Source organism: Podarcis vaucheri, assembly GCF_965113315.1.
Source record: "Podarcis vaucheri genome assembly, chromosome: 3".
NCBI classification, from domain to species: Eukaryota; Metazoa; Chordata; class Lepidosauria; order Squamata; family Lacertidae; genus Podarcis; species Podarcis vaucheri.
The window spans coordinates 99,074,457-99,088,561 of record NC_138761.1 but is presented as its reverse complement, the minus strand read 5'-3'; the positions used below and the strand labels follow the sequence as shown (position 1 = coordinate 99,088,561).

General features: G+C 41.5%; 1 protein-coding gene and 1 long non-coding RNA gene across 5 annotated transcripts in view; one reads left to right on the top strand and one right to left on the bottom strand.

Annotated features, from left to right (window-relative positions):
* Nucleotides 1-14,105, top strand: part of LOC309528335 — a 250,040-nt gene that overhangs the window by 159,799 nt on the left and 76,136 nt on the right. The gene's annotated exons all lie outside the window — the stretch shown is intronic.
* Nucleotides 1-14,105, bottom strand: part of EIPR1 (EARP complex and GARP complex interacting protein 1) — a 64,110-nt gene that overhangs the window by 47,949 nt on the left and 2,056 nt on the right. For all 4 annotated transcript variants that reach the window (XM_082215601.1, XM_082215602.1, XM_082215603.1 and 1 more), the window contains exons 2-3: nt 12,176-12,259; nt 5,992-6,124 (exon numbers count right to left, since the gene is read on the bottom strand). In XM_082215601.1, coding sequence (XP_082071727.1) covers nt 5,992-6,124; nt 12,176-12,259 — 217 coding nt within the window. The remainder of the gene's footprint in view (nt 1-5,991; nt 6,125-12,175; nt 12,260-14,105) is intronic.

The window sequence follows — 14,105 nt, the reverse complement described above, 5'->3', positions numbered from 1 at the left end:
TTTTGACAGGGGAAAGCGGCATACCCCAAGCCCTCAAAACAGGTTATTTATCATCACATCTTCAAAATCCTCTTAACGGCAGGGCAAAAGCAGACAAAGAGACCATCACCTACAATTATGAGACTTTGCCCTCTGCCGGTTCTTTCCACCATTACATCAAGACAGACTATTGTGTAATGAGACTCTCTGTCTCTCCCCCACCCCTTTTCTTTCTCTCTTCCCTCTCCTCTCTCTCTCTCTCTCTCTCTCTCTCTCTCTCTCACACACACACACACACACAAAAACCACCCATATTGCCGCAAGAGTGCTTTCTAGTCAACTCTTCACTTTTTACATGGGAAGAACTATGCACGGAGCTATTATCGCAGGCACAGATTTGAAATATTTATGACAGATGCCTTTGAATCATCTTTCGCCTGCACCCTCCCCTGCTTTTTGAGCGAATGAACCTTGACTTGTATGAGCAAGCATGCTCTGCAGCTCCACTGTAGATAAGCCTTCATTTAATCAAACTGAACCCTCACTCACGACCCCCAAACCACCCTCATCAGTGTCAAGGAATGACACTGTCCTCTTTCCCACCGCATTTCCATAAAGCATTAGGAAACCGCTCTTTTAAATCCAAATTAGATGAAGCCGTGAGCACGCTCTCTCTCTCTCCTCCCACCCTCCACTCTTTCTCCCCCTGCAATATTAAAGCTACAGAATGTATATGCTGAAGCCTTAATGAAATGCGAAACGGCACATCTCTCCTTCTCCTCCTTTCCCCCCTTCCAATAAAGTCAGGTAATGCAAATGTGAGATCCCTACAGTATTATTAATTCTGCTACATTGCACATTGAGCCAGTGATGCTGGAGCAGAGAGGTACAAGTTACATATCTATTGTGCCAGCTGATCTCTCTCAGGGACAAAGGCTTTCACCCTGAAGGAGAGGGCAGGTGGCGATGCCAGTCTCTGTGCCCTCCAAGGATTTCCCACAAAAGTAAGAGGTGAAAAAAGGGGGGGCAGATTTAATTTCCTACAGCTGTCACACTGATGTGATAAATCGGCATCTCTACAGCTACCAGTGTCAGACCTTATGAAACTGTCCTAGTTATAAAAGTGACAGTATCTTGGCATATAACTGATTTGTTTTAAAAGTGACTTTATTGTGCTATTTATGCCTCTTAGGAATCAAGTGATTTCCCTGCCTCCCCTTCTCCCACCCTGGAAAATAAAATAAAAAAAACAGGCTGTGTGCTATCAAATCTTTCAACAGCACACCAATAGAGTCAAGCTTTTAATCCTGCAGTTGAAAGAAAATGTGTATATAAGTTATGCAAGCCCGAGCAACGTATTCAGTGCAGTCCACAAATGTTTTCATTTTAGGTGGAAAACCATAAACTGGAATCTAGAAGAGGCAATGAGTGAACACAACTCCCCTTTCCATAATTTTGCAGACATATCATGTGCAAAATTGCTTCTTTTCAAAGCTGCTCAGAGCTGATGTTTGGCATTTGCATTGGTTTATTTGTCAGAATGCTACTTCTTAGTCTCACCAAACTGCTGTGATGTCTGTTCTCAGAACACGTGGCATCCTGGATCATGTAAGAAGCAGACTACATAGCCCGGTTTACTTATCCATTACGTTTAAATTCATCATAAAAGTAATATTCATTTCAGTTGCAAGTTATAACAATAATCTTGCTTCTCTCATATGGACTTTTTAAAAATATTTGGGCTACTAAGAGCAGCAAGGAACCCTTCAATTCTCAGAAAATAGAAAATGTTCTAGAAAAGTTAAATTGAGTAGTATAAAAGCTTGCTACGATTCCAGTGTGTGTTCTTAAAATGGTTCTCCCATGTTCAGACAATATAAATCTTTTTTTTTTTTAATCAAAATGTTTCCAGCCAAAAGAATTTCAACTTCAGTAGGAACACAGGAAGCTATATTAGTGGTACCTCGGTTTACATACGCTTCAGGTTACAGACTCCGCTAACCCAGAAATAGTACCTCGGGTTAAGAACTTTGCTTCAGGATGAGAACAGAAATTGTGCTCCGGCGGCACGGCAGCAGCAGGAGGCCCCATTAGCTAAAGTGGTCTTCAGGTTAAGAACAGTTTTAGGTGAAGAACAGACCTCTGCAACGAATTAAGTACTTAACCCGAGGTACCACTGTACTACTAGATCTCAGATCATCCATCCATCTAGCTTTATTCCAGCCTTCCCTAACCTGGTACTTTCCAGATGTTGTTGAGCTCCACTCCCATCACCCTCAGCCATATTGCAACATCTGGCGAGCACCAGATAGGGAAAGCCTGGTCTACTCTGGCTGGCAGGGACTCTCAAGCCAAGATCTTTCCCATCACCTGTTACAGGGTCCTTTTTCACCTATGTGGAGAGAAACACACAGCAGACAGCAATCCTACGAAGATGACTTCTTCTTTTTAAAGACACAAATAGTTTCAGACTAGTTTACATATTTAACCCCCTCTGCCCACAAGGCCAAAATCTTACGATAACAGAAGATACATAAAATGTGCCCTTTTTCACAATTCATCTCAGTTCTAATTTCTGGAAGCCATTCCTCATAATATCTAATATGCTCAACACGGCTTGAGTAGATCAGTACGGTATGTGGAATGTTTTCTTCAGTGTTGCTGAGCCCCTTCATTACTTACTACAGGGAAACAGCAGCACCTCCAGGTAGAGGAACGTTGAAAATGAAGAGGAATATTCTGGAGATGCTCAAGAACATCTAAAGAATTGTATGGATCCAAATAATTAACAGAAGACCAGCAGCAGTGAGCTGAGAACTTATCTTGAACCAAAATACTCCACCAAATTTCTTATCCCATGTTGGCCAACTACATATTTTTAAGAGGTGCTTGAGCAGATGTTTCATTTTCTTCCTCAGCTTCTACCACCTGCATCCTAGAAATGCATACCACCCCCACCCAAGTTATTGTCCATTATTGAAAATTTGCCACTTCCACCCCTGCTTTCTCCACCAGACTCCTCCGCTCTTGAAGCAGATGAACTCTTTTCCCCACCAATTATGTGTATAGAGATCTCTGGGAAACATCTCCTACAACTGAACACTTGGCAAGGCCTGTGACCTTTCGCCTTCCTGCAAGTTTCCATGATGTCTGAAAGCATAGCAGAGTACACAGAATGAAAGTACCAACAGCAGGAATGAAATATCCACTGGGTGGGGAGATGCCTCACTTTTAGTACTGTATCTAATGGTATTTTACGCCTTCCTTTTTCTTCCTTGAAAGTAGATGTGGGGATGGAGATTTGAATCTCTCCAACTTGCCATTCTGATCTCAAAGTTCAATAAAGTTATTGCATTCCAAAAAAATACCCCCAAACCAACCCTTTCAAATGGATTGACCAATGGCAAAGTTAAAAGAGAGACCTCACTTAATTCGACAATCTGCGTAAGTAAATTATAATTATGAACAGACTCATCTCATTTTCGCATTCTCGTTATATTCTAAAGGAATGCTCAACACAGTGTTCTTATTTAAAACTGCTGAAAGGTCGAAATGGGTTTGCAAATACATGCTTCTGGATTTTTTCATCTCCATCTATAGCCTATAAAAGGATTCTGAGGTGAGTGACAATTCAGTAGGACGAAGATAGGTTATAAAGCAGAAGTTTCTGAAATCCCCTGATTCCGTCATTCATACATACACACACACACACACACACACACACGCCCCTTAACACGCCATGGCAACTCCTTGCCTGCTGATTTGCAACAACTGCCATGCCTTTCTGCTTGAATTTCCATGCGCCTGAAGTCATACCGGTGATGGAAGGGAGAGTTCAGCAGAACGGAGTGGAAAAAAAGCAAGCAAGCAGATGGTAGCAAAGGCATGCGGGATTAGGGATGCTTGAGGAATTCAATTTCCATGAACTCCAATGTGAACTGACCTGATCTGCGCCTAATGGACTAATGTGCAGATTGGAACCTAATTATCCTTTGGATTTTGCACTTCTCTGCATTTTGTGACCGTGCTCACCTCAAAAAATATAGACAGGTAAAGTATATTTATAAAATGTGTAGAGTGAGATAAAAAAAACAAGTTTAAATAGATATTGCCATACAGATGTATGTGGGGAAAAATTAAGATTATTTCAGAAATAGGACAGAATTGACTTCTTTGTGAACACATGTGAAATTGAAAGCAGCGCTCAGCATTACTTATACCCCATTCCCTGGTCTGTGCAGTCAGTTCCATGGTGAAACTAGACATATATACATGCATACATTTCCACAACACAACAGTCGTAATAATGGTTATATACACATTGCAATTTTGACGCAGAACTGCATCTTAGCCCAAGACATCAGCAGCATTAAATGTGAAGTTACAGAACAGTCTGTAAAGGTCTTACCACAGTTACATCCCCCCCCCCCAAAACAGAAGAGACTAAGGTTACAGATTTGCAGTTTGCCCCCAGGTCTAGCATTCTCAGAGTTCCCAAGTCTTTAACAAAACCTGTGAAAATTAAGTATTGCAGGGTGTGCACTGGTTGTATTTCATCTCTGCTCAGTGCTTTGTCAGCTCTTCATTGTTCTAATTTTGCCAGCTACTCTGGTACCAGGATGATCTACTATCCTTTTTGCCTTTTCACCTTCTCAAAGTGAGAAGATTTATAGCAATTCAGATATAATGATCTAGCAGCCCAGGGCAGCAGGAGACATGGAAAAGGGTCTTCTCATGATATACCCATTGCTGCTCACTGACCATTGTACAGATGTTTTTCTTTGTTGTATATAAGCTGAAAGCTCCCCTCGCTATAGCCACTTTACCCACCTGAAGGTACATTTTTCTTCCTTACTCTGTGACTGTCCACCACAGAAGAGACTGCATCACCGCTGTTCGGGGTTTTACAATTAATAAGTATATTAAATATTTCAGCCACTTTTCCCTTTACAAAGAGCAGCACGGTATATCTTTCCAAGACACTTTAGCATTTTTAAAAGGTATCTCATCTAACTTGGCAATTTACTTCTCTCTCTTGGAACCAGTTAGAAACTCAGATATATAAGCTAGGTGCCAAATGCCTCTTTAAACCAAGGTTGCAGTCGCCAAAACAGAATCTCTGGTTGCCATTTTGGGCAAGACGGCTCTTATTTTTCAAATGATGGACTGACCGCAATTAATATAATAATAATAAGAATTTATTATTTGTACACCGCCCATCTGGCTGGGTTTCCCCAGCCACTCGGCAGAGGGCCTTCTTGGTAGTGGCCCTGTGAAACGCCTGGTTCCCTGTAGCTTTGCTTCTCGCAATGAGGGAACCGCCAGAACAACTGACACTCAGTTAAACATCTGGCTACTACAGATGACAACCTTGAGCTTGATTAAGAACTTTGAGAACTTAAAGAAGAAAAGTCACTTGATCCAGGGACTGTCCACATATATATATTGGCCAATTTCTACCTCTTTTTCTTAATGGTAACATGGTTCATTCATAACATAAGAATATGAGGGTGGGGTAAGACAAACTACAACAATTAACTAAAACGTTGTTCACCAATCCTGCTCAGGCGGCACAGAAAAAGCATTTCGGATCCTAAAATTCATTCCGACTGTGCAGATAAAATATAACTGATAGAATTTTACAGGGATGTAAAAACAGTGTGAAAACTGTCAAGATCCAATGATCCCCAGATCGTGGAGATGCCAGGTGCCATTGACCAGCCATCTCCACTTGGTCACAAGTGGCTAATAGGCAGGTGGAAAATGCATCTGCGCCTTGATAATTTTTAACACTGCTTGAAGCCCCTCCGATACATCAGACATGTGCACCAAAGGTTAAGTGATCAGAGAGCCACTAAGTTCATTTATCAATTAAAAAATAGGCAGCTAGAATGTAATCCCTCAAACCAACATGAATGCCACTAGAAAAGATCATGTGCATTTCAATACCATATATACACCCTCAGATAAGCGTCTTACAGAAGAAAAGGAAAGCCTTCAAATTGCACTTACTTTTACTGTAGCAGGTTGCAAGCACACCTTTGTCAGCTGGACTGGCACTTATGTGCCAAATTTCACCAACTTGATGCAGAAGAACATTTTTGTTTATAATGTTATTTTCATCATCAAAATCTATGATGTGAATCTACAAATGCAAGACAAGAACCGTTAGGACTTCATGCATATATTTTTTTCAGAAGGGTGTGAAGCATACATTACAACTGTGTGAAACATACTATCAGTTTCATTTCATAAAAATGGGTGCACAGGAGTCACTGAAAACAACTATTGGTGAAAATGCTGATCAAGAAACCCCTGATCTGTCATGCTATGTCTACAGCTGCAACAGGTAATAAAGGAGACCAGTAATTAGAGTCTCTATAAGGACATACAAAATGCAGCTTGATTTAGTCACAAAATCCCCACTCATTAAAACATACAAACTCCTATTCAAGTAACACAGACTATGGTAAGACCCCATATCTTACAGCAGAATTTGAACAAATGCAACTAATAGCTTTCCATGCTAGACAAGAGGGGAGGAGTCATATAGCATCACTACAAAGTCCTCATGTAGCCTTTTACTACTGAACGTGGGTACTGGGAAGGTAAGTCAGGGGTTGCCAATGCAGTGCCTGTAAGCACTAGTATTCTAGCCAGCACCTTCCTGCTCAGATCCTGTTTGCACTGGTTCAGCTTCTCCTAAACTAAAAATGTACCCTTCAACACATGCCCATCTTTCATTGGATAACAGGCCTGGGCACCCAACCTCCTTTCTCTTTTGAACAGAGAGGTGCTGTGAGCTTCTGTCAGTGTTTCATCGTAGGTGCCTTGATTTGGGGAGGGGATGTGATGGGACAGCATCCCTGCACCATTTTAAGGTCCTGCCTCTCTTCTGGCATTTTTAGACGTAGCAGCCATCTTGGCTACTGCCACACACTCAAGCAACTTTTGTGGCCGGTGCCCATGGCACCTACTCAAAATTCAGAAGGCAGCCATTGGCCCCCAAAGGTAGGCTACCAAACTAAGATACACTAACATGCCAATATTGTTTGGTATGACAGATGGCAGTGCTCAAACACCTTACCCAACCTTTCTAACTTGAGACCCCTTAACCTGTAGCCTTCCAAATGTTGTTGGATTCTTGCTCCTATCAACCCCAGCCAGCAAGGTCAGGGAAAATGGAAGTCGTACTCCAACAATATCTGAAGGGTCACAGGGCCCCCTATCCCCGTCTTAACTGGAAGACCGTACTTACGAAACCTGAGAGCTGTTGCATGCAACCCTCCCCACCCCCAAGTCACTCCTTCTGTCTGCTGGGTACTACTCAAGAAATGTTGTAGGAAAGCTGACCTAACAGTGCTGATGCACTAGTGCATGTGAGAAAACTCTCTCCCAACATCTTACAAAGTTATCTAATCGTTCACATGTCTAAGTTCTTCACTTTAGCAGGGATCAGGGTTTTAACCCATCAGATTGTGGGGAAAGTAGCTTGCTCTGTTGTTGTTTACAGGCGGTGACCATTTTAGGCTCATCCAATTGATGTGTGATCGCTGATGCATCAGTCCTTTTGGACCTGGAAGAGGGCAGAACGAGGGTGGAAGGGGGGCTTATGCGTGCTTCGCTAAGACATATGGGGGCCAGGAACAGAACCCCCACATGAAATATTGCCACCTGTATCTTAAATAAGGAGAAGAGTCATAACTCCGTAGCAGAGCATTCACAGAATGTCCCGAGTTCAATCCCCAGCATCCCCAGATCTCTGAGAAATCTTAGTCGGAAACCCTGAAAAACAGCAGCTAGTCAGTATGCAGACAATATTGAACTAGATGGACTAATGGTTCAACTCAGCATGGCAGCATCCTTTGTTCCTATGTATATTGAGCATGGCTAGCCTGAGGATGCCGCTGGTTTGCAGCCCCCATCATCAGTAGCCAGAATAGCCTGAGGTCCGGGATATTGGGAGTTATGGTCCCTACAGAATCTGGAGGGCCACATCTGCCTTAAATGGAAATGCTATGCAAGTACAAGCCATGAGCAAAAGAGAAAAGGGTGGTGGTGGAATATTTTTCAGGCCAATACCTTGTCAACACAGAGAAAGCTTTGAAACGCTTTAACAATTGCTTGCTTCTCTGGAGAGACCACAAGGGATTCGTTTCTGCAATCAATTGTCCTGAGATAAACCCCTTTAACTCATTTCCCTCTCCCATTTGCTAACATAATAAGAAAGCCATTCTGAGACTAAAGCAAGCTGGAAGCCAGAAGAGCATCCAGAGACAGATGTTCTATCTAGCTTGTTGCACAATGTCTGCCTAAGCTGCATGCCTACAATACAAAAAAGCCCTTTTAGTGTTTAGCCTGAACAGAGCACAATTTTAACAAAATCTTTGCTGAAAATAGAGCAGAGCAGATTGCACCAGGCTGGCTGGCTGCTTCATCTATATGCTCTCGCAGCCTCCTCTAAAAACAGGAAGCCTCATGTTGAAATTATGAAGTAGTCTCCTTGGCAGTGAAATTGATTCCCTAAAGGTGAGCTACAAATCAAAATTCAATTTGCTCTACCAACATGTATTATATGCCCCTACTAACCATATAAAGAGGGTCATGCAGGACATAAACCAGAAGTGCCTTCTGCCCTATCTCAGGTCCCTCAAAGTCAGGCATAGCAGCTTCCTTCTCACTGGTGCGATCATCATTCAGAACCACATCAGGCCCCGAGGACAAGTGTTATTAAATATAGCATGTCACCGGTTCCATAGGATTTTATCATTATTAATATTATTATTTTCCTAACTCTTTTGGCTTGGAGACGTGGAAAGCATTAAAAGGCAAAACCAGACAATGTGTTGCAACACAGCTCTCTCGGGTATATCAGAAACATTCTGTGGGAAGAAGGGCAGTCAAACATCCTATATCCTAGGATATGTTTTCTCCAAGCACTCACAATTGTCACGGCTTTGGAAGCGTGGACCAAAATTCAACAATCATTTTATTGTTCAATCAATCATTTGGTCTTTTATTTTGCTACAGGGGTAGGAAACATTGCTAGTCATTTCTGGGAGTTGGAGTTGGTGAAGGGCACCAAACCATCTAACTCTGCTTTAAACAAACTCTTGCACTTGGACAAGAGAGACTGATGCTCCTCCTCCAGCAAGCTACCCAGAAAAAAGAAAAGCAAACATGTAGAGAGAAAGATGAGATGCAGGGAAGAGTTGTGGTTGTCTGGAGAACCGGATGGGGCTAATGTCTCAAGTGCTCCCCATCAGATATGCAGGGATTGACTTCTAAGTCCTACAATTCTACACTGGTTTTTGCAGGAAACCTGCTGCTTTATTTTGATGTTTCTCTTTGTGGTTTAGAACAGGAACAAGGAAACTCAGGCGCTGAGCCTCTCTAGATGGCCTCATAGCCATCCCATTCATAGCCCTCACTGACCCTACTTTGTAGCCAAAGTATTTTTGCCTGGCCGGAATGTGTCATTGAACCCTAACATCTCTTACTTGATCTGGATGGAGGAGAGCGTGGGCAAGTGTGCGTAAAAACCAGCTCCGCTCACTTTTGCCTCTGACCCTGCCAACCATGGTATAATAATAATAATAAATTTTATTTATATCCCGCCCTCCCCAGCCGAAGCCGGGCTCAGGGCGGCTAACAACAATAAAATAATGTGGCCTCCAGACAGTTGCCCAGAAGAGAATGTGTCCCTCAAGGCCTTTAAAGGTTCCCCACCCCTATACCTGTCCTTCTCTTAATTCTACCTGCTTTTGATATCCTGTTCTGACAATATATTTGTTTGAATTTAATTAGAAGCATAGGTGTGTTGGAGAAGACTAACAGGTAAAGTAGAAAAAGAGGTAGCTCAGTTTCAAAAGTTTGAGAAATGCAGCTTATTCAGGCAAATAAAAGCCTCCTCATGTATTGCAAATGTTCCTCTGTAGAAGACATTTTTACACAACAAAACCCATCAAGACAAAAAATAAACCAATCTTGTATCCCAAGGAGAGAAACATGATTATATTTTCAATTCTTATTCTTCATTTTTTTTAAAAAAAATACCCTTTTAAGTGCTTTTTTCTTACATGTACTCAGTGAACATCCTTAAAGTAGAAGATGCAGTAGGGATCACTTTGCCTGCCCTGTCTCTGCATTTTCACACCCAAATCCTGTATCAGGCTCCATACTTGCTTGTGTTGGCTTAATGTAAATGAACTGCATGCAATTGAAAAATCACATCCGCCCCCCAACGCTTTATGACAATGCAATACCTTTCAGGGATTCCATTCACAATACGCCTCTGCCCAGGAGTGGAAGCCTAGTTAGTGCAACTTGGATGTAAAGCTACCATCTGCCGGAAAGTGTTGGAAGAATGGCCATTACCTGACCTAGGTAGAGACCAGCGCTGCTAAATTAAGCAGTAACAACAGAGGCTCCTGACACTTCTTAGGGATTAATGACTGACTGAGGAGTTGATGGCTTCAAGCGCTGCTAAAGGCCATTAACCCTATCAACTCATTAGCACTCAGAGAAAGTGCCCTGCACCTCAATTATCAATGCTGGTAAGACATAAAATGGAAAGGACAGGGCCAGTGGGGAGCAAGGAGAAGCAGGCTCAAACAGCGTTTGGAGTCAATAGTAGAATTATTACCCAGATACAATCAGGCTGCTTGAGTGTTATCAATATTTTCCTTCTGCAAAAGTTTTAATGGCTTGGAGTATTTTCAAAACACTTGTATCTGCTGCTACAGGAAACTGTACGTTTAGGCATCAGCTGCAGGGAAGGAACTACCGTATTTTTCACTCCATAAGACACACTTTTTTCCTCCTAAAAAGTAAGGGGAAATGTCTGTGCGTCTTATGGAGCAAATATGTGGTCGATCGCTGGCTCCCTTTCTGGCCCCGCCCTCCTTGCCCAGGCCTCCATTGTTGAATGTTCTGCAGATGGAGGCTCTTTGTTTCCCCAGCTACATGTGACTGGCTGATTAGATTATCTGTCTGGAAACTGTAGAAACAGCTCCCTTTCCTTTCCTAAAGAAGCTGCAGAACTGTGAGTTGAACTCCACAAAAACAGGATTTTTTCCCTTTGCAAAGTAAGCTCAACAACTTTGAGCTGATCCTCCAAAATACAGTGCTTTCCCCCTTTCCTCCTCTAAAAACTAGGTGCATCTTATGGAGCGAAAAATACGGTATATAATCCAAGACGTGATCCTACCAAAAATGGCATCCCCATCTCAAGTTCTTCCCTACTATGTATAATAGCACTCATCCCACAACATCGCATCAAGACACTCCCCTGCCATGGAATGGAGCAGGTGAAATTACACCATGAAATTACTTCGCATAATGGCATCTACAACCTGTTATGGGGTATTCTGGGAGAAGCTGTCATGGGGAAAAACCAGAGTCCCGTGTCTCCAACAACATTTACTAATTACAAGAGAGAAGATATACCAATATGCCTAATAGTGAGCAGGTCTGATTTCCCCACCATCACAAAAAGGAAGCACATTGGGCATGCAGTGGGAGAAGAGGAAGGGAGTATTTCTGTTGCCTCTCAAAACATATTTTTCAGCCTTATACCAACAGATGTGCCCCAAGGTAAACTGTTGAAATAACAATATAGCTTCACTAAGTTCTTGTTTTTCCTTTTTAGACATGTTTATCATATTAGAAAGGTGGCAAACAAACAGTTCCAGCAACTTGCTTGTTTTATTTCATCATTGATTCTGAACAGGCTTGGCTGAGACTCAGAAACCAAGCATAAAGTTTTAAACTGTTGTGCAGGTTTATCAATGAACCACGTTCTTCCATTCGTCATTTCTCACTGCAGAGAAATTAAGTTCCATCAGAATGCTTTTTACAGCACAGGTCTACTCAGAAGAAAGCCACTTTGGGTTCAGTGGGGCTTGTTCCTAGGTGCAGATTACAGAATCCAACTAACTATATAAGCATTCTGTAGCCTCAAAGACCCTCCTTTAACCATTATTTAACATTAGAATGATTAGGATTTTCCTCACCATCCCCAGCTCAATTCCTAACACAGAACTTTACAACCAAATACTGTTGAAGATCACATCCAATATTTTTTAAAACAGCACTACACTTAAAACTTCAATTTGGCAAGCAAAAATCATTATCCCACTGAATACTTTTAAAACATTTCCGATTCTATTTTAATACATATTTCATACAAGTTTACCTGATTATCATATTTAAGAGACTGAGTTCCAACCAGAAACCGTATTGCATCTGTTTCTGCGGTCTGGGGTGTTAAAGCTCGTGCCTGGGGGGGGGGGAGGATAAAAATACAATAATATCAAACACATTTTAGTATCTTGGAACATGCAGGACATCAGTTACCAAGAACGGTGTTTTTGACATTTAATCCATCTGTATTTTGACTTTTTTTTTTTAAAGCAAGTTCTTTGTTACATAGATTTATTTTCTACCAACTTCCCAAAAGCATGCTTGGTATAGAAGTGTGATAGGCTGATGAGAAAAATTGCCATGCTTCTAGTGTTAGACACATTTCCAAAATTAATTTTAGAGAACCATCTCATCCATGAAAAAGATGCACAGAATGCAAGAGCAACTGGACAAATGTTCAAGGTAGAAATTTTTGTAGAAACAGCAACTGGGGAAAGCTGTAGACCAAGTAACTGAAAATATAATCTTTTACCTTATATTTTAAACTTATTTCCTGAACAAGAAACAGCCCTCATATACTGCACAATGTGTTGCATCTGTGTAATTTAATATTTTCAAAGGTTTTACAGCAAAACATAATGGATTGGGTCCAAACTAAGTAACTTAAGCCAAGGTTCCACTGAAATAAACATAAAAAAGTTAGTTATGACTAACAAATTCTACAGATTGCAATGGGAACTAAGCATGATTAATCAAACTCAAGATTTCCAGATTCCATTCAGTTTTGTTCCACTAACTTTTAAATGTAAATGGTCAGGACTAACTTAAGTTTATGTATTTCAATGGGCCTACTATGAATAAAACTTTGTTGAATACAACCCACTTACCATAGATCTGCAAGCAAAGTTTTTTTTTTTTTTTAATTCAAGACACCTCACCTGTACATTTTCACATCGAGATTTGTTTGGTGCTTAAAATAGTTAACTAAAAAATAGGCACCTACTGAATAACTTAAATTTGGCAGCTAAACAGACTGGACCACCTGTTAAATATTTTCAATGGTTCCAGTTTGAAACAGAGTTTTACTGATAGCATTGCATGCATGCATAAAACAGAGATGGCACATTTATGATATGACTCTGGAACACAGTCCCAGTGGTCTCATTCACATGCACTGCTAAACTATGCCTTTATAAGAAAATACCCTGGGCACTGCAATCTTCCAACCCAACATGGCTACTAGGTGGAGTTTGGTAGCTTACCCTTCTGTTTTTTACTAAATGCAGGTTAGCAGCAACTCTGCACGTTGGCAAACTGTGGCTAGTTTTAACTAAGGTCTACCAAAACAAGCCAAGACTAAATTAACTGAATCCTTAACTATGGTTAACCAAAAGGAGAAACAGGAAGTTCCAATTGCTGAAAGCAACAGAATGGTAGAGCGTTCTTGTGTTCAGGTCCTGCTTTTGGACTTCCCAAGAACATCTGACTGACCGCTATAAGAACAGGAGGCTGGACTAGATTGGCTATTGACTTGATCTAGTAGGGCTCCTATTTCATTTTTCTCATCTCTTCCTTCCTGCCATATCAAAGGAGAAGGAAGAGGCTCAAGGTTTGTACATGCTTGCCCTTATAATGCTAAACCAAGGTTAGTGCCATGTACAAATCCCATCAGATACATTGCAACTGAAGTCTACGCTAACTGTGGTTTCGAAATAGTCTTCGAAAGCAGTCCCATGCAGACTACATTACAGTAATCTAACCTACAGTAACTTGCGTGATATGGAGAGGAGGAGAATTCAGGTCAACACAGACCTCCCCTCCATTGTCTCAATGCCCTATCATGCTCTGCATGTACATGACCACCGATGGGGGAGAGCAAAGAACAGGACCTCAGTGAGCTTTATCTAGTTCTTCCATGCGTAGGTGCTGCACCCATGGTTTAAAGGAACGCTCATTAAACCAGGAGTGAGGAACCTCAAGCC